Source organism: Ailuropoda melanoleuca, chromosome 4 (assembly GCF_002007445.2).
Source record: "Ailuropoda melanoleuca isolate Jingjing chromosome 4, ASM200744v2, whole genome shotgun sequence".
Lineage (NCBI taxonomy): Eukaryota > Metazoa > Chordata > Mammalia > Carnivora > Ursidae > Ailuropoda > Ailuropoda melanoleuca.
The window spans coordinates 73,661,605-73,686,745 of NC_048221.1; the positions used below are offsets into that span (position 1 = coordinate 73,661,605).

At 35.6% G+C, this 25,141-nt stretch overlaps 1 protein-coding gene across 2 annotated transcripts in view; it reads right to left on the reverse strand.

The window, feature by feature from the left end:
• FBXO11 (F-box protein 11) overlaps positions 1–23,701 on the reverse strand; it is a 25,802-nt gene extending 2,101 nt beyond the window's left edge. The window contains exons 1-20 of one of the 2 annotated variants that reach the window (XM_002912424.4): positions 23,551–23,701; positions 23,338–23,419; positions 22,789–22,933; positions 21,548–21,677; positions 20,749–20,832; positions 20,537–20,669; positions 18,301–18,407; positions 18,100–18,211; positions 17,907–18,013; positions 17,689–17,826; positions 8,204–8,421; positions 7,229–7,314; positions 5,827–5,921; positions 4,675–4,797; positions 4,501–4,586; positions 3,676–3,752; positions 3,441–3,584; positions 1,174–1,284; positions 446–553; positions 14–122 (exon numbers count right to left, since the gene is read on the reverse strand). In XM_002912424.4, coding sequence (XP_002912470.4) covers positions 14–122; positions 446–553; positions 1,174–1,284; positions 3,441–3,584; positions 3,676–3,752; positions 4,501–4,586; positions 4,675–4,797; positions 5,827–5,921; positions 7,229–7,314; positions 8,204–8,421; positions 17,689–17,826; positions 17,907–18,013; positions 18,100–18,211; positions 18,301–18,407; positions 20,537–20,669; positions 20,749–20,832; positions 21,548–21,677; positions 22,789–22,933; positions 23,338–23,419; positions 23,551–23,700 — 2,345 coding nt within the window. In that variant the 5' untranslated portion in view covers position 23,701. The remainder of the gene's footprint in view (positions 1–13; positions 123–445; positions 554–1,173; positions 1,285–3,440; positions 3,585–3,675; positions 3,753–4,500; positions 4,587–4,674; positions 4,798–5,826; positions 5,922–7,228; positions 7,315–8,203; positions 8,422–17,688; positions 17,827–17,906; positions 18,014–18,099; positions 18,212–18,300; positions 18,408–20,536; positions 20,670–20,748; positions 20,833–21,547; positions 21,678–22,788; positions 22,934–23,337; positions 23,420–23,550) is intronic. The other variant, XM_034659093.1, reaches the window with a different exon arrangement.
• Between the last annotated feature and the right edge of the window lie 1,440 nt (positions 23,702–25,141).

Below are 25,141 nucleotides of genomic sequence, written 5' to 3' on the forward strand. Positions count from 1 at the left end.
TTTAGAAATATACCTGTAGAAATCATGCATGGGATAGCTGGTATAACTTGATATTTTATATAAACATTGGCCTCTACTAACAGCCTTTTCTATGGCGTCTTGATTGTTCATTATTTTGTTATCTGTAATAAAAGAAAAAAATAAGTAAAATTCTAGAGGACAAAGACTTCAGATAAAAGATATAGGTTATAGGATTATTCTAATAGAAGAGTCCCCTTTTTAAGGCATTTAAAGGAGGCTAACCAATTAAGTAAAAAAAATCAGCTTAAAATAGAAATGGATTTTCCTTGTGTAAGATGCTGCCAACTGTTTAGAGCAGTGGAAGCTTTCAAAATAGTTCCCTGAGTTGTAGTTAACTTGATAGAGTGACAGCAATGGCTTCTGATACCATTATCTTATCATGGCATATCTTGTGTATTTATAGGCAGAACAAACTCCAACATACCTTTCATTGTCACATTAACACCAGATGCTAAAAATAAGCCTCCAAACCGGTTGTTAAAAATCTGATTGCCTTCTAGTGTTGCAGTTGCATGATTTGTAATTTCAATACCTGAAGTAAAATTTACAAACAGTAGATACATCATCACGTTACAGTTTCTTAACTTGTACGTTATGCACACGTTTGAGTCACTGAGAATAACATTTTTCACTGTTAATAGTCCACTATCCTTTAAAAGAAGGAATGCTACTACAGATGGTTCATAACTTACTACTTATTTTCTTGGCGAGAAAAAGAGGATAACGCCTGCCCAGAAGTATGTTTAGGTAGCCACTAGTTGTACGTATGAAGAAAAAAGTGTCGTCTTCCCTGGCAAAAAGTTGAAACATATGCACGATACTTGGATTTCACTTACCAAGATCTTGAAGAAAAAAAAAAAGGTTGAAGCCAGAGGGCTTGAATTTGTTTTCCAAATGGTAGTACAAGCCTGCATTCTACCCCAATTAAGGTTTCATAATTACTAGTAAATAGCAAGAGAGAGATGTAGTTTGGCTTAGAAGAATTCAAAACTTGGATTAGGTGCTCTTATAAGCCATTGGTAATTGACAGGCGTTCAGCCACTCTTGCAACACACTTTGCACACCTTCAGTTATTAAGCAAAAAGAATTAATATACTAAAGATCAAACACTTTATAGAAAACAAGCTACAGGTAACAAAAGAAAATACAAACCTGCAGCAAATCCATCAAATATTCTGTTTTTCCTTAAGACTGGATGACTATTAGTGCTGATGAGAACACCTGCTTGAGCATTCCTGAAAATATCATTTTCTTCAAGGAGACCTATAATAAAATATTTCCTCAGATTAAGGCTAATGCACATAACAAATTTTACTAGCCTTTTTGGTGTTATTTAGGTTTTCTTTTAGTTTCTTATTAACTGCACTGTATAAAACTCAAAGGACTAATTTTTCAGCTGAAATTCAGAGTTTAAGGGAAGACTTAACCAGAAACTGCTTAAAATGGCATGTAACCATTCTAACCAATAACTTGAAATTCCATGGTTATCAGGAACCATGTCAAGTTCACTCACCATTGCATTCCCAGTGACTGGTACCTATTTCTCACTATAATCATTACTTGATAATTTCCTTTACTCTCCTGCTATTCTTCCCAGTTTCCTACAACTCTATCATGTCCCTTCTCTGCTTAAAAACTATTTCTTTTAAGATATTCCCCTAACCTAGTCCATTGTCTTAACTACATCACCTATGTTCTGAATATGCTATACATTTTTATCTCTAATGCCTTTGGTTTGTATTTCCTCATCCTGGAATGTCCTGCCTTCTTTCTTCCTTAAGTCACTTCCTCTAGAAGATTTCAGTTTCCCTCCATCAAATTTATTCTCTCTTCTGAGTAAACATGATTAAAAAATGAGCTGAGGAATCAGATTTCAGGTCTTCAAATACGGATTCCACCACCACCACCTAGTTCTGAGTAAGCAAATTACTTACCTACTCTTTGTCTCAGTTTCTTTATCTAAACTGGGCATAATGGCACCTACATATAAGGTTATAATGAGGATTAAATGAATTAATACATGTAAACATACACTGCACTAAAGAATTAGCTAGTATTACTCCTATAAAACCTACTTACGTATAGTGAATTACTAGTTGTGTACTAGCATTTCTCTGCTCTCTGAAGACACAAAAAGTTTATTATTTCTGTAGACATTTGACCCGCCTGTGTCATTTCAGTTTTGACCTCTAAATTGCTTTTCCCCTGGAAGAGACTACTCCAAGTCCCTATCTCTAATCTTTGTTTTTGCAAAGATCCAGTATGAATTCCGAATACAAAGTCTCTTAGAATCTGGGCTTGCCCCTTCTCTAGCCCCAACTTTCAGTACCTCTTTGTGCCTTACTGTTTCTTTTAGACTTTTGTTTACAATATGCCATTAGACTATAAACTTTCTGGATGTAGTACTGTTTTATTCATCATTGTATCTTTAGCATCTGTATCAGTTGTTGGTACAGAGGTGTTCGATTAATAAATATGTACAAAACAAATGAAAGTGTGAATTATGCTTTCTACACCAGGAATGGCCTCCCCACCCCACATTTACCCGTGAATACTCATTTTTCAAGACGCAGCTCGAGTGATTTTAGTCCATGAACCTTTTCTCAACACTTTACAAATAAGACGATCCACTGTATTGTGTTTCCTCATTAAATCTTGTAAAGACTCCTATCAGATATGTCACCTTACTGAATTACTAGATTATGAGCTCTTTCAGAGTCTGTCAGTAATGGAAGCATCACTGCTTGGCTGTAGTAAATTTCGTTGATTATGTTGTAGTAAAAACTAGCTATTCCTTTCACATAAAATATGTACAGTGCTGGGTTACTGACATTTCAGGAATGGTGATAAATTTGCATCTGACATTCTCCCCTAGTCTTTTTGAACAACATACATTTGCAAGGGGCAGGGACTGTGGAACTTTTGCCTCAATGCAAAATGAGTTGACCTTTATGTATACAAAACCAGGCACACCTTGGCTTCGTTAAGTCCACTCTCCAACAAACACAGCTGTAAACAGGTACAAAGCAATACTTATTTACTACAGACATTTTCATATATTTACAGGCCAGTTAATTTCTAACCTAGTTCTATAACTGGACCTTGATATTTAGTATAATCATATCACTATTCTAAATAATAGAAAGTCCAGAGAGAAAATGTAAACAAATTCTACCTTAACAATGCCTAACAATTAGCACACTGAAGATGGCCACAAAAAGAAAAGAAAAATTGTGTGAACATCTATCTCCTTTACCTCTAGGCACTAACCTAAACCATCTCAAGACCTGATAAGGAAAAAGACTGAGATTCACTAATTTAAAGCTTATATTAATTGGCAATGTCACTGATCATTAAGGATATGGAGGAAGAATAATGAAAAACTGGATTTTTTACTAATGCAAAATTAACAACAATACCTCGACCCCCATTAAATATACAGATGCCACCATCTCTTCCATCATGGATTTTATTTCTTCTTAGTGTAGGATTACTATCTGTCTTAATCCAGACTCCAGCCATTGCATTGTCAAATATTTCATTGTCTTCTATACAGCCTAGACCTACAGGTATAAAAATTTAGGTTATGTTATTTGGGAAAGTGTATTTCTAAAGGCAATTAGCAATAAGAAAAAGATGAAAGGTTAAACATACCAGAATTATAAACAAGAATTCCACCATTTTGTCCTCCCCAGATTTTGTTTCGTCTAATTTTGGGGTTGCTTCCAGTCCTATGGATACAATAGAAAATAATGCCATCTTAACTGCTTCTACTCCCATATCCCATGTTATATGAGGTAATAGTGGAAAAAAAATTCATTAATCACAGTAAGAATAAGTCTTTCCAGATGCTCTGTTTGTCGGTAAAGACACTGGTTTAATTTTGCTTAATTCTAATTCCCACAGAATACACTTAGCTATAGATTATATTATTACTATAGAGTCTCCTAATATATAAATTAAACTGAGGAGGTTAGATTAAGTGACTACTATTATTGTATACTCATATATAAAATGAAGGGCTGAATTATAAGTACTACTACAGTTTCTAAAACTTAAAATACAGGAAAGAGGGATGTAAAAAACTAATACTTTTACAGAAATAGTGTAAAAACAGAAGCTCCCATATACTGAGTGCCTATAACATGCCAGGTATAGCTCACAAGTGTTTTTATATAGCCTTCTACTTTCCAAGTACGATGGGGTACATTGGCAACTATGACTATTACAGTGGATGACAGAAGACTGGAAACATGCTCCTGAGGCAGGCGTATGTGCCACTGGCTGCTATCCTCAGCTGGTTCAAGAAAAGCTATTTTCTGACAATTTAAGCCAAGCATGTGCTAAGAGTATGAATATATATATACACAAAAGGAGGAAATTTTATTGAGCATTAAATAACAAGGAAAGTTCTACATACCCCACCATACTCCCACCCAACTCCCTCCCAAAAGAAAGCCAAATGTGAAAAATGTTTACCTTATCTGAACCCCCGAATACATATGATTATAGATATCATTGTCTTCTAGCACTCCATGTCCATTGTCATAAAAATAAACGCCAACCTAAAATTAAAAAAAAATTGCTTTCAAATGACAAAAAAAAGTTCATAAAACAATGTATTTCCCATATAGGAGTCCAAAATAATTTTACCTGCTTTCCACTATGTATCCTGTTTCTTCTCAGTACTGGAGTGCTGCCAGTTGTCACCCAGACCCCAGCCAGAGTATTACTATAAACTTCATTCTCTTCTATTACGCCTTGTCCTTTTTCATGCTAAATAAAAGTTACATTGATACAATATATATTTTACAAACAAGTAGTTTATAGTGTGTTTCCCCCTTTAAAGACAGTTATAAAAAAAAAAAAACACCTAAATTTTTATTTTTTAATCTGGATGAGATGGTAGTAACATTGTTTTTGTGTAGCCTCTACCTGCGTTTAAGCTCCAGAAGTATTTATACTGTTCTTTATGTGGTTTTGTACTTCTAAGCTTCTTACTTCATTCTAAAATATATAACAAACTAAAGATCTCTCAGTTAGTAAGCTAACAGCTATTTCAAATTACTGGCGAAATCATTCAAAATAAGGTCTCAGGTTACTAAAATATTTATTTTTAGTTTGAGCAGAAGATTTAAGACAGACATTTCTAGAACTGAAAATAAAAATTGTAGTCACACCTGGCATTACACAAGGACCTTTCTGAAATTTCCTACATTTTCTCACTTGAATCAGTGTGTAACAGTTTTGGTTATACCATGGAACAGAAGCTATAGGACCAATACATGGTTTTAAAATTTCGTAAGGTGCTCAATTATGTTTCAATATAAATTCAAATGAAAAATTGACTTTCCAAAAAATATTCAAAAATATTCTAGTATTATTAGTACTTTCAGAGATATTATGGATTTACTTACTACTTTTGGAAAATTTCAGACTCCTAAGTGCAGTCACACCAGCAAAACTCCAGTGTAAAAATCTAAGTCAGCCAATCAGTCGTTGTTTTGAATTCAGCCCATAATGCCAATTATGATTAAAGACTTTAATAAAAAGGTATATTCTCTATGCCTAAATTCAGTCAGTTGACTGAATTTTACAGAACACCACACATACTATAAAAGTCATCCATATACTGGCAGGGAGAACAAGAGTCTTACTTATTGTATAAATATTAAAAAGAGTCATAAATTCATACTCTGTAAGCTGAATATGGCCTACCTAAGGCTAGACATAATTCTGTCCTCTTCCACCCTTTCTCCCCTGGTTTTGATGCATGACATTCTAGAACTATATTCATTAACTTACCACATAAATCCCACCATGCTGGCCATCATGAATTTTGTTATGTCGAACAATTGGACAACTGTTTGTCCTAATCTGAATTCCTGCTAATGCATTGCCTATTTAAAAATAAAAGTTACAATGTCAACATATGGAGCCTCATTGGAACACAGCAAGAGTTTTACATTACATAGTAGTTAAAATTTTTAGAATTTTAGGAAAAGCACGATTTTGTGAAATATGTCATATTCAGAAAGATATTTATGGTCTAAGAGCATTAAAAAACAAAACTAAGGGAACTAGGAGTATAAAAAGAAAAACTGTAGGCAGTATGGGCATAATAGTTATGAGCAGAGACTCTGAAGCCAGGGTACCAAGTTTTGAATCCCAGGAATTCTCCCTTCCTGTATGACTTTAAGTTATTTAAACTCATTGTACCTTTGTATCCTGATCAGTAAGTGGGGATATTTAACAGTGTCTACTTCACAGGTTGATGTAAATATTATATGACTCAATTCAGGTAAGATGTTCAGAATAATACCTGGAATTAAGTAAGCTTTCTGTTTATATAAGTATTATCCAGGTAAGTACTAGCAAAAGAGAAAGCCCAGGAACTTAACAGTGTCTAGCACACACACATCTAATAATGGTCCACTGAATTAATATCTCAAAAAGTTTTAATGAGGAGTAAGTATTTTCCCTTTATAGTTTTTTTTTTTTTAAAGATTTTATTTATTTATTTGACAGCGACAGCCAGCGAGAGAGGGAACACAAGCAGGGGGAGTGGGAGAGGAAGAAGCAGGCTCCCAGCGGAGAAGCCTGATGTGGGGCTCGATCCCAGAATGCCGGGATCACGCCCTGAGCCGAAGGCAGACGCCTAAAGACTGCACCACCCAGGTGCCCCATTCCCTTTATAGTTTTTTTTTTTTTTAAAAGATTTTATTTATTTATTTATTTGACAGTGAGCGAGAGAGAGCACAAGCAGGGGGAGGAAAGCAGAGGAAGAGGGAGAAGCAGACTCCCCATTGAGCAGGGAGCTCACTGTGAGGCTTGATCCTGGGACTCCAGGATCATGACCTGAGCCAAAGGTGGACACTTAACCGACTGAGCCACCAAGGCACTCCTCCCTTTATAGTCTGTACCAAACTGAAAGGAGTGAACCTAAGGAAACTGTAGATACTCCTTGAGACTAAGGTCTTATTTATATTTTCATCACTGGTATCTAGTATAGTTCTTGGTACACAGTGGGTACTCAGTAAATGTTAAGTGAGCAATGATTGTTAAGCAAATAAATATCACAAATAATCTTTATTGAGAATTTAAAGAAACTGGATCAGTTCTCCTACTTGGTTTCAAAGTGGCCCATTTTGCTAATGTCAGGAAGATAGGCCAAGCTCCAAAATTTTATAGAACAAAACATGCTTACCATAAATGTCATTTCCTTCAATAAGGCCTCGTCCATCACCAAAGATGTAAACTCCCCCTTGATTTCCATTAAATATAGAATTCCCCCTATAATTATGAGAAATAATAAATAAACATCTATTCAGCAAGAGCTTCTTTGTTTAACACAATCAACTGCAGAGCTACTCATACTCATGGTACCTTAAAAATTACTTATCTTCTAGGAGCCATAGTTTCCTAATCTGTAAAATGAGGAACTCAGACTAGCTAATTTCTAAATTCCCTTGTTTTCCTTCTAAGACCTAAAGCTGAAAGAGCCACCTCACTTGGAACTTTTTTTTTTTAGCTGATCTAGACACATTTGCTAAATATTAAGCAAGATGGAAATCCCATAATCTACTTTCATAAAGCCAGTGGAAAATAAAACTTGGCAATTAAAAATAATTCATCGTTACTGATTACATTATAATAGTTCTGTTCTACAGTCTTATTAGCCAACGCCTTTCAGACTGGATCTGTTTGTTTCCTTACTGAAGCCAGAGGGAATGGTAGGAACTATTAAAAGTGATGGCTTGAAGTTTTGACTTTTTGTTATTTTTGGTCTCTCTGTCCAAGAATCTTTGAGATAATTACTTTCCTGAGTTATGCTATCTGCAGACTCTCAGACAAAAAAAAAAAAAAAAGAGAAGACAAGGTCATTCAGGTTCAAAGAGAAGAACATGGCCCTACATACTCATTTATAATGCAGTTTGATGAATTTAAAATAAAAATCATGGCATTTGCAACTGTTCACAAAATAATTTTATGCATGACTCAGATAACAAACAGAACACCTAAAAATAAATGCAGTAGCTATGTTCACTCAGATGCATAGACATTTATTAGGAAAATCTATTTTGCAGTAGTCAGGTGACTAGAAAGTAAGAGTTAAAGCTTGACTTTTCTTGTAACACAAGAAGTGAAAAAGTAATTTCCATCCATAATTACATATAAATACCTTATTGTTGGGTCACTATTTGAGGTAATCCATACACCTGCAAAGTTGTTTGCATAGATTTTATTCTCTATGAACTGTCCTCTTCCTTTTTCATGCACATATATTCCTCCAGTCTGCCCATGATGAATTTCACATCGAACCACTGTGGGGTTAGCATAGGCTTTTACTTCAAAGCCTGCTATTCGGTTTCTGTGTATGTTGCAACTTTCAAAGTAACCCTGAAAAATACAGAATCAAACTGTAGGTAAGGCTGCTTTCCAAAAAGAAATAACATTTAAAAAATGACCTTTTTAGTGTATGCCTCAAAATTAAGCATCAGAAATGTTCAAGAGTAAGCATAAAACATACATACACACTAAATTTCAAATGATAAACAAGGAATAAAAGAGATTTAAATGTTTTGGTAAAACAGAGAACCACAAATCCTCTGATTAGTCTGAGTATACCCAAAGCCAGGAAAGAAAAATAGGGAAAGACTTATTCAATAAATGCAAATAAATACTATTACCCAATAAATACACATATCCTTTAACAAAGATTTCTTGAGTATTAAAGAAAACAAACCCTTGGAGATTTAAAAATGTCCCAAGAAAACAAATTCTAAAAAGGTGACCTAAGGACATAATCAGAGACTACAGAAAAAGACATGCAAAATAATGTTCATCTTAGTTCAATAATGGGGAACAGGCTAACTTACATTCATGCTCTACATGCTATCATGTTAGATAAAAGGACAGTACATACTTCAAGACAGTATACATTAAGTATGATTTCAATTTCATTTCAAGAAAATACAACTTGAACAATAAAACAAAAGTATGAGGGTGTGATTATCTGAGAAATATTATAGATGGCCTTTGTACCCTTAGGATTTCTCCGAATTTCTTAAAATTTTCTGTAATGGACAGACTTATTTTGTAATGAGAACACAAGTTACTGTAATACTGATATCCTAAATTCTAAGATTCAATCAAGACTAAATATTTTTTAAGATTTTATTTATTTATTTGACAGAGCGTGAGAGCTAGCAAGAGGGGGCACAAGCAGGGTGAGCAACCAACAGAGGGAGAGGGAGAAGCAGGTTCCCCGCGGAGTAGGGAGCCCAGTGAGGGGCTCAATCCCAGGACGCTGGTATCATGACCTGAGCCAAAGGCGGACACTTAGCCGACTGAGCCACTCAGGCACCTCCAATCAAGACTAAATATTAAGAGAAAAAAGTAAGATATTCCTAAGATGGCACTCCTAAAAGCCATTTCAACTCCTGGTCTATCTCCCTTCAAAAAACTAAGTATGTGGGGCGCCTGGGTGGTTCAGTCGTTAAGCGTCTGCCTTTGGCTCAGGGAATGATCCTGGCGTTCTGGGATCAAGCCCCATGTCAGGCTCCTCCGCTGGGAGCCTGCTTCTTCCTCTCCTACTCCCCCTGCTTGTGTTCCCTCTCTCACTGGCTGTCTCTCTGTCAAATAAATAAATAAAATCTTTAACACAAAACAAAACAAAACTAAGTATGCTCTCCTTCCTTTAAATTCCCCTTAAGTACTTTCTTATGGTACCTCTATGTACTGCTTTGTACTATTCCTGTTAAATAGTCTTATCCATTCCTCCCTAACCATAAGCTCCTGCATAGAAATGACTATACTATCTTCTGTTGCATTTATACAGGACTTCACATATAGCAAGCACTCAAGCAGGAACTAACTCACTACTTTTTGCAAAATCTAGCGGAGGTTAAAAACAGATGTAATTCTGGGGGCGCCTGGGTGGCACAGTGGTTGGGCGTCTGCCTTCGGCTCAGGGCGTGATCCCGGCGTTATGGGATCGAGCCCCACATCAGGCTCCTCCGCTATGGGCCTGCTTCTTCCTCTCCCACTCCCCCTGCCTGTGTTCCCTCTCTTGCTGCTGTCGCTATCTCTGTCGAATAAATAAATCTTAAAAAAAAAAAAACAAAACAGATGTAATTCTGAATACTCTACTACATATTTAAACTTTTTAAGAAAATAGACCTCTGAGAATAATATTCAGAAGTAGTTTCAGGTTTCATTTTCCACAAATAAAGTACAAATTATCTATAACTTCTTCATATTTGGATTAAATACTTTTTAATTGGGGGCATTACATAAAAAAATACCTTCTTTAAATATAATAAAATTTCTTTGATTTTATACCAAATAAAAATGAATGTACACTGGGTATATATGCAGACTATTATAGCAAAACTGAGAATCAAAGAAACAAAAATTTAAAAAGTGTTTAGGCTAAAAGAACTTAATGTTAGACTGGAAAAATTCCACATTTCTGATGTTTTCATTATTGAGAAAGGAGCTCAGTTAGGCTCCTACATTCTCTCTGCTGGGAGCTGCATGACATACCTGGTTGGTAAACTTGGGAATGAATAAACTGGGTATGACCAATAAGGCTTCGCCCTTAACCTCAGGGAAGTGAGCTGCCCTAAGGGAGCATACCTTCTGCTACTACTCCACAAACAAATCTTGTGACTAAGTGCATAAGCTTATTTAATTTTGGGGTGCAGCAAAGCAGACCCATTTGGTTCTTGTTTGAAGGTGTATTCTCCAATTTAACCTTTTAAGGGCAATAAAATTATTTCATGCTACTTCGTGGCTTTATTTCATAATTTGTTCAGAATGTGGCAAGAAAAGATACACTGCTTATTGGGTTTCCATAAAGATTTCATAACAGGCCACTGTCATGTCTTGACTAAACTAAACACACAGTACTGCAAGTATACTTTGCTATGTACTGACTAAACATGATTCAAATGCAGGGATGCTCTATTTTCTTTAGGTTTTGATTTTGTACAGTTAAGAGAGTCAACAAGATCCACAAGTTTACTAAGGCAAACAGCAGCCTCCTCTCATTTTCCCTTATCCAGAGGTCCCCGCCTTCAATTCTTTTAATTGATTCTTTTTATCTAGCTCTCTATTTTTAAGTAAAGACTTGTATTGCTGTATCTTGAGTTTGCAGTTTAAGGTAGTCTACTGACTTCCTACTTTGGCAGATACGAATTTAGCTCTTTCTATCTCCCATCATACATTCACACTATACCCTTCCAATGCAGTGATATCACAATTTTGGTTAGATTAGTGCGCTTTTCAAGAGCTGAGTCATAAAGTATAACTACATATTCTTTGCTGTACAACTTTTTATTAAAGTTGGTAATTATGTTATTTTTCTCCTTTGCTTATGCCTCTAGCGATAATTCTATCCTAAACTCGTTACCAGTTGTTTAAAAACCTCAATATATTTATACTCACATTAGGTTTACCAGTTTATCTTCATGAACACAAGATTTTATAATCTGCTCTAATCTGTAATGGTTGGCTTCACTGGCACCTAGTCAGTTACCATGTTGTAATTTAAAAATGTTCCTTAATTCCATCAAAGATAAAGTTTGTAACCTGCATCTTTTAAGATAACATTGAAGAAAAGAAAGCAGTAAAAACCATTTTTTTCTTCATGCTCTTTTTTTAAAAAAAGTAAACTCTACTCCCACCATGGGGCTCGAACTCATGATCACGAGATCAAGGGTCACATGCTCCACTGAATGAACCAGCCGGTGTCCCACTCTCCATGCCTTTACAACCAGAAGCCTCTACACTGCTACAACTGTCATTTTACCACATTCAGACAGAACAGTTTTATAATTTTACAAGGAAAGCCATCTCTTGTTATGGGCTTAAAGGGGTTCAGTTAATGTAATTTTGCTTTAAAACATGTTTTAATAGGATGCATCTGTTTTAAGAGATGCCTTTAGTGTAAAATGTCATAATAATACAGAAATGTAAAAGCATATACAGACAGAATTCTACTTTGCCTTGTAAGATGCAAACCACGAAAATTCCAACATATATAAACAAAACTCCAAAAGCAGGGGCTTTTTTTTTTTTTTTAAGATTTTATATATTTGTGAGAGAGAGAGAGAGAGAAAGAGTGCACACAAGAGTGGGGGGAGGGACAGAGGGAGAGGGAGAAGCAGGCTCCCTGCTCTGCAGGGAGCCCAAAGCCCGGCTCGATCCCAGGACCCTGAGATCATGACCTGAGCCAAAGGCAGACACTTTGACTGAGCCACCCAGGTGCCCCAAAAGTAGGGACATTTTATTGGATGACCCCAGAAAAATCATGTGTCCCTATCAAAAGATACCAAATTGTTAAGAGCTTCTTCTATATTTAAAATAAGGGCTTGGGATGCCTAGGTGGCTTGGTGCTCAGCAGGGAGTCTGCTTCAAGATTCTCTCTTCCTCTGCCCCCCTCCTTCACACGCACACAAGCTCTCCCTCAAATAAATAAATCTTTAAAATAAGCACTTGTTAGCTTCTCAGAACAAGTGTTTCTAAATCCTTGCTGTACACATTACCTCAAATTTTTGAAAATTATCATTTAAGGTTAAAAACTTTTTTAAAAAAGATTTTATTTATTTATTTGAGGGAGAAAGAGCACAAGTGGGGAGGAGGGGCAGAGGGAGTGAGAGAAGCAGGCTCCCCCACTCAACAGGGAGCCCCAATCGGGACTCAGTCCCAGGATCCCAAGATCATGACCCAAGCAAAAGGAGACGCTTAACTGACTGAGCCACCCAAGCGCCCATAAGGTTAAAAACTCAACACTGATATCAAAATAAAAGGCGAAGCACTTTTTCATTTAAATTTTTTTTGGATGTGCAAAAGTCTTTATTAAATATGACAAAGTAAAAGGCATTTAAGAGTTTCTCTTAAAACTCTCCAAATAAAAGAATGAAAAATAGAGGGAAAAAAAGGCTATCTTCATTAAAATAAACTTCCACAACCCCAAACTTATTATCTATGAAACACCTGCCAAATACTGTGGAATCTGGATAGGAAGAGTAGGGTGCTGAAACCTAACAAATGTTATCTTAAACCTTCAGCAAGGCAGTTTCCCCCCCGTAACTGAAGGTTCTCATAAGCCTAGCTAATGATCTTCTAAGGTGATCGGATCTAGTGGCATGAATAGAATACGGAAAAGAAATATTCCCATGTTATTATTTTCATAGAAATAACTCAGGCACAAGAAGTAACTGTGAGCAAGAATACACACTAATGTGCAATATCTATCATCTAAAACTTACGCTTCCTATCTAAGGGAGACTATCCAAAGTAAAGGAAAATGAAAGGAGAGAGAGGACAGCCAGATTTCATGACAGATAATCTGTCATCTGTCAATCTGTCATGTGTTAAATTCATAAATTTAGAATAAATGTCTCCAAAATTTTATAGCAGTCTGGCATTGCTATGGCATTCTAATTATATTTTACAAAAATTAACACTCTGCAATGGATTTAATATTAAACAAAGATAACTGGGAACCTGTGAACACTGATAGGAAAATTATTTTTAGGAATGAGACTGGCACTGTGGTTGTGTGAAAGAAAGAAAAAGAAAGAATCCCCATCTTTTAACGATGCATGCTGAACTATTTGCAGATGAGATGATGATGTCCAGGATTCGCTTCAAAATAATCTAACGAGTACAAAAGACAGTAAAGAGTGAATAAGTATAGATGAAACAGAACTGGCCATGAATTGATAGCTGTTGGAGAATGGGTACACAGGGATTCATTCATTATACTACTATTCTCTTTTTTCTGGATGTTAGAAAAATTCCATAAAACAAAACACATTAAAATTAGAGATTAAAAAAACAAAACTATTGAGACACAGCAAGGGGCACAGATTTGAGGAAATCACATAAAACTTAAAGAACAAAGCAATACACAGCCAAGTTTCTAAAGAAAGGAACACATGGAAGAGAAAACCAGCAAAACAACACATCAACAACAAAAACCTACATTATGGATACTGAAAGCAGAAAAGCAAATCATCACAAGAAAAAAAAAAACCCAGGATAGTCTCAGACAAAAACCAAAATGATCTCAGACTTGTCAGCCACATTTAACGCTAGAAATATAAAAATGACTATAAAATTTGGAGGGGAAAAAGTGTAATCAAAACCATGTATACTTAGCCAAGTTGAAAAGTAAGGGATAGGCATTCTCAAGTGGCAAGAATTCAAGCTACAATACCAGTAAACCCTTCTTTTAAAAACAAACAAATAATGGCTAGATAAGAAAATTCAGCCATACAAAGAATGAATCAAAATAAAAAAAAATCAGCAACAGAGAAACTGTTATAAAAGGACTAAAGGTAAACAAATATAGAATAAATACTGACCAATAACTATAGGAATGTAAATGTTATAAAACTTTACATAAGAAAAGCAAGAATATAAAGGATGGGAAGGAGATAGGCTGAAATATAAAGTGCTTATTTCCTCATTTTTCACAGGGGAAGTTCGTACTTCAAAATTTAAACATGAAGCTAACAATGACAAATGCTAGAGTCATACCCTGAAATCCTAGAGGTGTCCTTTATACTTGTGTAGTATTTTTACATAAACAATTCTTTAAAATAAAAAAGAGTACAACATCTTTTACGATTCATTCTTATGAATATAGAAATTTAAAGTATGTCAACAAAGAAAAAGGAGCAAAAATTCAGAGAAGACATGTATATTTAAAGAAAGTGGACAGTACAGAAACTAGTTTTAAACGTTTATTCTGATGTTCTTTGAAGGTCTACAGAAAACAAAGTTGAATTTTAAAAAGACTATCTTCAGTGATGTTATCCTATCAATCATGGGCTGTCAACACAAAGAAGACAAATACAAGCCAAAAGAATATCTAAAATGGAAAAACATTCTATCAAGGGATTTTAAAGGATTGTGTCTCAATACTGAAACAGAGGATAGGCCCAAGATGTTAGGTTTTAATTTTCCTTCCTTTACAAACATGTAATACCTTACAAATCTCTTTATTAATCTGTCATGGGAATATCTATGTATAGCACTGCCTAGGAGTTGTTTAAAAACAACTTAAAAAATTTGTAAGCCCAAATATATATATCTGTATATATAAACTGTATCAGGAGTGTATGATGAGGAGTAAATTATTATGATGAACTTTAGTAGTGACCATCAGCATAGGTCTTTCAAAAATAAGGAAGCTTACTCAAGTTAAAATTAACTTGGTACCTCAAATGTCTCTTGTCAGTGAGACCAGAGGCATGCAAAAATATGATACTGGAATTGCATATAACTCTGGGGCAAAGTCTAAAGGCAACTCAGGCAAAGAAATACTAGCATAGTATAGTGCCATTACAAAATAAGAGATGCATTTAGGAACTACAGCTAATATAGGACTCTAAGGGAGGTGAGATTTTCAAGATTCTTATGTTTTGACATCCTCCATACCTTTGCCCTCCAGACTACAATTCCCATGCTCCCTACACTTCCCTACTCCTTGGGAAAAAAGAAGTACGATCTGCAATGAAATGTCAATTTCTTTACTTCAGCGGGAGAGGGGCAAGTGGTCATCTCCACTCTTTCTTTTTATTATATTTATTTATTATTCCCCCCTTACTGTGCTTTCTTATTGATAGGTCCAAGCTATAGCCTACATTGTTTTCCTTATTTTTAGAGTGAGAGACCGCAGGAGTGGGGGTGGGGGGTGGGGAGTGGCAGAAGGAGAGGGAGAATCTTTTTTTTTTTTTTTTTTTTTTTTTGAAGATTTTATTTATTTATTCACAGAGAGAGGCAGGGGAAGAGGAAGAAGCAGGCTCCCTGCAGAGCAGGGAGGCTGATGCGGAACTCGATCCCAGGATCCCAGGACCATGACCCGAGCCAAAGACAGACGCTTAACAGACTGAGCCACCCAAGAGAGATAATCTTAACCAGACTCTGTACTATGTGCAGAGCCTGATGGGGGCTCGATTTGATGACCCTGAGATCATGACCAAAGCAAAAACCAAGAGCTGGATGCTTAACCAAATAAAACATAGGCACCCCTAAGCCTAAGCTTTAAATGAACTGTTCTTCTCAGGTTGCACTTACCCCAGAATATGATGCACTGGATGGCCTCAAACTAGGTCTAATCAGAACTTCATAGAAGGAGAATTACCTCCTGTGGTCTAGTTTAGTTTTAAAAGAGTTCTACATTAAGGTATTAGGCACAAACAACAAAAAAATTTCCTTCACTGACAATTTGTATATGTGAATCCAACAATCCTCTGTTGCATGATTCATACAACAGCAATACAATTTCACCACAATCCCATTTGGCCACCATGCCATCACCTCCTCTCCCATCTCTCACTCCTTAACAAAAAATGTTGCCTATGTTGTAACAGGACTTGAAAATTGCCTCAATGAAAATTAGACATTAAATGAAGAACACCTGAATAGACATCAAAGAGCATTATTATTATTTTTAAAGATTTTATTTATTTATTTCTTTGACAGAGAGAGACAGCCAGAGAGAGGGAACACAAGCAGGGGGAGTGGGAGAGGAAGAAGAAGGCTCCCAGCCGAGGAGCCTGATGTGGGGCTTGATCCCATAACGCCGGGATCACACCCTGAGCCAAACGCAGACGCCTAACGCCTGAGCCACCCAGGCGCCCCAAAGAGCATTATTTTGAAATAGTGGCCTAAAAGATCTCAAAAAGTTGCATCACTAGAAACTTGTGTAAAATGACACAACAGTACTTAAAATATAATATCATCTACAAAGATACCTAATTAACTGTTGTGTAAGAGTTTTAGAACTGGTATTTTATTACCATTATATCTCTTATTAAAATTCTGCCAATTAAAAAAAAAATTAAGAGGAATAAAATGGAAGTCAAACTAATAATGAAACCATTAATTCTCGAAGTGTAGCCTACAAATAACTTGCATTGAACTCACTTACGGTGAGTATTAAAGATGCATACCCTGGTCCCCATTATATTACATTATATTTATTCTATCTGGATGGCTTTTTTTTTTCTTCTTCTAAAGATTTCCTTTATTTATTTGACAGAGACAGAGAAAGAGCACAAGCGGGGGCAGCGGCAGGCACAGGGAGAGGGGGAAACAGGCTCCCCGATGAGCAGAGAATCTGACATGGGGCTCAATCCCAAAACCCCGGGATCATGACCTGAACCGAACTGAGCTTAACCAACTGAGCCACCCAGGTACCCCTAACCGGGGTGACTTTCACGCACACTTACATTTGAGAACTACTGGATTAGATCTTACTCCTGTCAAAGATTACATCAATTCCCTAAGGACTCCATCTTCTCTACATGCACATAATATTAGACTCATGAATTATAGAATACTGCATATTGATTTTAAAACATGATGCTGAAATTTCTTTTAAACCTATACTCTTCAATTCACCTAGTTTGGTGATTAGAAAGTGCAGAAACCTATTTGAAATTTAACGGATATGGAGCACCTGGCTGGCTCAGTTGGTGGAACATGTGACTCTTGATCTCCGGATTGTGAATTTGAGCCCCATAGTGGGTATTCAGAGATTACTTAAAAAAAAAAATTTTAAAAAAAAAAAAAAAAAAAAAGAGAGAGAGAAAGAAATTTAACTGATATGAAGTCCGTTTTTCTATTAATAATAAATGTTCTTACCATGCCATGATCAAATGTGAACACACCAACATCTCGTCCATGATGGATATGATTCCGTCTAATGATTGGGTTTCCATGATTTTTAACCCAAATCCCAGCTAAAGCATTATTGGAAATTTCATTATCCTCATATATTCCCTACAATAATTAATCAGAAATAAGTATTAGCAGAACTTAAAATTTTTAGAAAGAAAAAAACCCATAAAAGTTAGAAATACCTGTGCATGATCTGTTATATAAAGTCCAACATTTTCACAGTCGCTGATGTTACAGTGCTTGATAGTGGGACATGCTCCTTGACCACTAACACATACTGCAGAGCCGACTGTAAGAAAAATTATTTATTTAAAAAACCTACTGGTCAACAACACAATGACTTATTTTGTAATAAAACATAAGGGAAACACTAACCTGTACATGTACTTCGGATGATACAGTGATCAATAATAGGGCTACAGTTTACCGTAATCTCTAAGCAGTGGTGTGCATTATGGTGTTGAGCAGATTTGTCATCGGGGTTAAACTGAAAAGTAGAAATTTTGTTTGAAATTTTCTATGAACCACTACCTTAAAGATTTTAACATACTTATTCTAAATCTTAAAATTCCTTACCCTTATCGTCATATATCCAACATAAGCATCCTCAGAACCTTCCATAAAGACGAAGGTTGAATCTCTAGTGTTTTCAATTATAACTTTGTCTGCTACTTTTCCAGGTGCTGTGGAGAAGACATTTTAAAACATATTACTTTTATTAAAAAAAAAAAAAAACACCACCACATTATTTATCAGAGGAAATTCAAATAAAATTCAATTTTTTAATCAGTAAAAATACTCTGCCATAAAACTAGTAACGAAAAAACTTTATTGTTTTTAGGTTGGGTCCTTTTTAAAGGGGAATTTTTTTTTCATTTTTCAAGAAAAATTTTAATTGACGTATAGTTGACATATTAGCCTCAGGTATACAACATAGTAACTTGACAATTATATACATTACAAAATACTCACTATGGTAAGTGTATTCTCCGTCAGCACACAAAGATTTTTTTTTTTTTTTAAAGATTTATTTACTTGAGAAAGAGAGAGCGCTTCGAGGGCAGGGGGGCGGGGGGCAGAGAGGGGAGAGAATCCTCGAGCAGACTCCCTGCTGAGTACAGTGCCTGAGGACCGTGAGGATCATTACCTGAACCAAAGTCAGGAGTCAAGACACCCAAACGACTGAAGCACCCAGGCGCCCCATTATCATAATATTTCTGATTATATTCCCCATACTTTTCATTTTGTGACATTTACCTTATAACTGGAAGTCTGCACTTCTTAATCCCCTTCACCTTTTTTGCCTGCCTACCCATCTCCCTTCTGCAAACCATGTATAAGTTCTTTGTATTTATGAGTGTTTCTTTTTCATTGTTTTGTTTTTTAGATTCCACATATAAGTGGAAATCACTTGGTAATTGTCTTTCTCTGACTTATTTCACTTAGCATAATATGCAGAGGGAGCTTTTTTTTTTTTTTTTAAAGATTTTATTTATTTATTTGACAGAGATAGAGACAGCCAACGAGAGAGGGAACACAAGCAGGGGGAGTGGGAGAGGAAGAAGCAGGCTCGTAACGGAAGAGCCTGATGTGGGGCTCGATCCCATAACACCAGGATCACGCCCTGAGCCGAAGGCAGACGCTTAACCGCTGTGCCACCCAGGTGCCCCTGCAGAGGGAGCTTTTAAAAAACATTAGCATTAAGTAAGAATAATGTTCATTTTATGAGGTAACTATGTTTCACTGGCTTTTACTATAGGCAGTCATATTTAACGTGGATATTCTTTGAGTACCATTGTACTCAAATTAGTGTATAACAATACTGCTAATGATATTTAACTACTAATAGTATTTAGTATCAAATACAATGACATATTAAAAAATGGTTTCTTATGGAAACAAGAATAAAAATCACTTCCAGCAGCACCAGAAAAAGAGCTCAGGGAGAAGAAAGGAGAAGGGGATGTTGAGTAGGTAGAGAAAGTGAGAAATGTCCTAATTTAAACTTATTTCTAATACTGGCCTTGATTTGAAAGGTACTGCAAATCACTAGGCAAAATTTTCTATACCTTCCTCCCCTTTTCTCTGTGGTGGAAATGGGGGAGGGAAGCAGAAGGGGCAGTAAATGCAAATTTCAATAACAAGTAATAATTTTTAGCTATCTTAAAATGGTCCATGTACTGTGTCCTTAAAAAATCAGCACAAATCTTGAAATGACTGATCAGTGCTCAACAACTATTTCATTACATTTATTCTTAGAAACTTGACTATAAAAATAGCTTTGAAATAGTACAAAAAAATTTACCAAGGACATCTGTTTCATTAAAAGCACAGCAACAGAAACATTAACCATATTTACTTTCAAAAAAAAGATGTAACAAATATCTTTTTTTCCTTAATGAATAACTAAGGTGTTGGACAAAGTACGGACATCAAGACATACATCTTAAAAAAAAAAAAAAAGAAATTAGGACATCTGGGTGCCTCAGTCAGGCACCCCACTCTTGATTTTGGCTCAGGTCATGATCTCAGGGTTGGGAAATCGAGCCCCTATATCATATTCTCTCTCCCCCCTCTGCCCCCCACCCCCATCACCGCTCTCTCTCTCTCAAAAAAAATAAAATAAAATAAAATAAAAGATACACCTGTAATTTCTGAACTCTCACATTTTCATTGCAATAGGCAATATTCCTGTTCTTTCTTAACCGTTAAGCTATTATCAAGGTTCACCTGGATTTGAAGTCACTAGCATTTAAAAAACCCATCATGTAAATAATACATTAAACTTTTAATGACAATGCCTTTAGAATACCTGCACCAATCATGGTGATTGGAGATTCAATATATATCCATTCATCAGTGTATATTCCAGAATGAACAAAGATAAGTCCATCAAAATGAGCTTCTTGTACCCCACCAAGGGCATCTTCAATTGTATCATAATACTAGAAAAAAAATAAAAGTGTCAGTACAGAACTGAAAGATTACCATTTTAAGTCTTATAAAAATACAAATCAAACATACCAACATATTTTCTCTTCCTTTATATCTTGCAGGATTACTGTAGAAATGTTCAGCAAATCCTGGCTTTACATGTGCACCTTTATACTAAAATGTCAAAAAACAAAACAACAAAAAACAAAACAAAAAACCAGAAACAAACATTGACTACTCATGTAAACATATTCTAAATTAATACCGTGTATTTTTATTAAATATTGAAAACAATTATCAATTATTCCAACTAATTTTCTGTTGCACAGTGCAATATAAAATCTGAAACAGCTTATGACTCAGTATTATCCAGTAAGAAAGGACAAAACTTGTTTAATCTCAGCACTACTGATATTTTGGACAGTAATTCTTCGTTGTGGGGGACTGTCCTGTGCATCATTTTAAGATATCTAGCAGCATCCCTGGCCTCTACCCACTAGATACCAGTAGAATCCTCTTCTCCAGTTGTGACAACCAAAAATGTCTCCAGACATTGCCAAATGTCCCCTGTGGAGCAAAATCACCCCCAGTTGAGAACCACTCATAAAGAACCCTATAAAAATTAAAATAACTACTGAACACTAACAATTTAAGAAAAGGTTCAAACAGACCCATAAAAAGTATAATGCTCTCAGGCTACTGATGCTTACTGCCACTGTTTAAATTATTAATAAATATGTCAGTAGTGAAAAGCATTGTTGAACAAATATTTTGTGAAGTAATAAATACATTCATTGGTTTGAAACCTATTCTTGAGTTTAAATTAATTTTTTAAAAAGAAACTTTTATTTATGGATATAAATCAATATTTCCCATTTATACTTCATACCAACTGCTGGAAACTCTCTTTCCAAGGATTTGGGTGTTCATATTCTTCTGGATTAATCTGGTAGAATTTGCCAGGTTCAGGATGCATCATAGGGCGAGTATATTCGAAAACTTCCATGTATAATCGTTTCCTATAGGAGGAAAGAAATGAAAGATTTCTTCATAAAAAGTCCTTTGAACAACTAGAAAAATTATCTGATGCTTCAAAAACATGTAAGAATATAAAAAAAACCAAAATTTTTAACTGTAAAATACTTTTTGGCTAAAAACAATGTAACTACATATAAAAAACAGTCCACCTCCCAAAATATAAAGTGTCAATTCTCCAAAATTTGTTTAGGGGAAAAAAAGGCCACTTACTGTAAAAGCCTCATAGTTATTAAAAGGATAGCTTTCAATAAAATACACCGAACTTAACTTGTTCATCATTTACATCCTATTATCAAAAACCATCAAATCTCACAAATGTAGTCATAGTAACTATTATCACTTCCTGTACAAAGCAGGGTTCCTTCCAATCTTTTTATCTACAGATAGTTTCATTTATTACAGTTGTGATTATATAGCATCTAAAATTTTGTATTCTGCTCTTTTCAAAAACTTTTTTAGCGAACATAGCATTTTCCCATGTTATTATCAACTCTGTAAAAATCACTGTTAAATGCCTTTATCACCAAGTTTTCAAGTAGACATTACATTGTTCGTCGATTACCTTATTGCTGGACATTTAGATTATTTCTAATTTCCCCCCACTATTAACTGTGCTGTTATGAAAAAATTGGACATAAGAAAACAAAATTTCCAGAAGTGGAATTACATGGGTCAAAGGGCATGCATATTTTAAGGTTCATGAATACAACTGTCAAACTATTTTCCAAAAATGATATATCAAAATCTACTCTCACATTAAACTATCAGATTGAATTAACTACCTGTTTTAAATTAGACATAGTTGTTTCTAAAAAGCTTAAATTTAAATGAAATACATTTCCCAGAATCACTCAGTTGCTATTAACTGATAAATAGCAGAGAAAGTACTTCATTTATTATTTTAGAAATACCGCTCACACCAACAACCTACATTTGTGATAAACAGGTAATTTGGAATTTATAAGCATTCTAATTTTGTTCCAACTATTTAATTGTAACTACCAACTCGCACTTCAACTTCCCTACCATCTTTTAGCATTTGGGGCGGCAAATAATATATCTCAAGATAATAAGAAATAAATTTTAACTTACCACAAAATTGGATCATTAGCAAGCTCACTGAAGCGTTTACACACACAAGCTGCTCTACAAAGATCCTGTTCCAGCAAGTAAGAGAAGATTTTTAGAACTACTTCATCTGGTAGTTTCTCCTGAAGATATTGTTCAGCAGGTGCTGCTGTAAAGAGATTAGCAAACAGAATATAAACAATCTATTTGTTGTGATAGTTTCTCACTATTTAAAGAGCATAATTTTCATTTTATTTAATGAATAGATTTTTTGATGACCATCATTTTATAAGCATTTTGCTTTGACAGATGACACACACATTTACCTTCTTTTGGCTGACTTAACTATTCTTTTAGCTGCTATGCACCATTTCAGAAACTGGTTAAATACATTAATTGCTGTATAAAAATACATTTTAAGTCAAAAGAGAGGTCAGGGTTCTCATGCTTATTCTATGATATCACGTTCTCAATCCCAAATGCACCATTAAACTATATTTAATTATTAATTTTTTGGTATAAAACAAAAATTAAAAAGATTTAACTCTATCCTAGTTTTCTCAAAGGAAATACCTGACAGATCTTGTGATTTTCCAGATACTCTTGCGCGTTTTGCACGATGACCAAAGTTTTCTGTAGTTGAAGTTGAGGCACCCTTCAAAAACAAAATGAAAACTAAGCAAATATTTTAACCATAATCATTACTTCAAAAAAATAGTGACATTTCCCTTTCTGTTTCAAACAATTCTTTTGTTACAAAAAGAAAAGCAGTTACTTTTAATTTACCTCCATACTGCTCTTTGTAGGACACGCTGTTCTTTTTGGCAAAAGTGTTTTTCTACGAAGTTGGTATGGACTGTTTTGTGCACCAGGACCTGATTCTTCAGCAACCATATCTGCAGGTACATCATCATCTGTTATAAACAAAAGCAACATGAAAAATGACACCCATTTTTTAAAAAAAGCTCTTCATAAATTTTTTAGGGGGAGAGGCAGTAGATACAACTTTTTTTTTTAACTTGAGAGAGAGGGAGAGATAGGAGAGAGAATGAGCAGGAGGAGTGGCAGGCAGAGGGAGAGGCAGGCTCCCTGCTGGGAGCCCGATGCGGGGCTCGATCCTAGGAACCTGGGATCATGACCTGAGCCGAAGGCAGACGCTTAACTGAATGAACGACCTAGATGCCCCTAGATACAACTTTTATGTAAAATTCTAGCCAACTGGGGGCGCCTGGGTGGCTCAGTTGGTAAGTGGCTACCTTTAGCTCAGGTCATGATCCCAGGGTCTTGGGATCAAGCCCCGTGGCTGTCTATCGCACTCCCTGCTCGGGCAAGCCTGCTTCTCCCTTTCCTTCTCCCCCTGCTTGTGCTCGCTCGCTGTCAAATAAATAAAATTCCAGCCAACCGGATAAACATCTGAAAGAAATGTTGGACTTCATTTCTTACTTCACAATAAATTCCAAAGTAGAACATACATATATTTTAAAAGATTTATTTATTTATTTATTTGAGAGTGTGAGCGAGCGAGCAGTGGGAGGGGCAGAAGGAGAGAAGAGAGAATCTTGAAGCAGACTCCTAGCTGAAAGAGCCTGACCCACGGCTGGATCCTAGGACCCCAAGATCATGACCTGAGCTGAAATCAAAAGTCAGCCGTTCAACTGACTGAACCACCCAGGTGCTCCAGAACCTATAAATACAAAAAAATCAAATCACTAAAAGAAAACGAAAATTATTTTTTATAATGTTAAAGTAGAGAAGAGGTATAATACAAATTTTGGAAAGCATTTAAAAAAAGGTGAGGAGCACGTTCACTTGATGAAGGGAATGGAAGACTTACTACTACAATGGTTACAGTCCAAGTGGGGTGAGAAGGGTAGTTTTGCAAGAGATGTCAGAATCAAAGCAGGGTGAGGTGGATGTCCATGGAGAGGGACAGCTCAGTGTCGAGTATCAGATATCAAGTAGGATGAAAAGGGTACCTATGCAGACAGTGCACAGACTCAAACTGTGGCATAAAGTGCTGGAGCTCAAGAAGGGTAAGAAGGAAGTTTGCAGGGTGGGTGGGTGGGAAGGTGGCCTAAAAATGGAGAATCAGAGCAAGAGTAGGGAGAGAAGAACATCACACAGAAGAAGGGATGTTGGAACTAGAAGACTGGTTGCATACAACAGAGGGATTCATCATATAATTAAATAGAGTAATGGAAGCCAGCATCACTTCTATGATAAAGATACATAACCTAAATCTAATTTGATTTAATAATCTTCAAAATTGTCAAAGTCATGAAAGTCAAGCAAAGTCTAAGGAATTGTCCCAGGATGAAGGTCATAAAAAAGATATAGCAACTAAATGCAACATATGGTCCTGAATTGGATCCTTTTG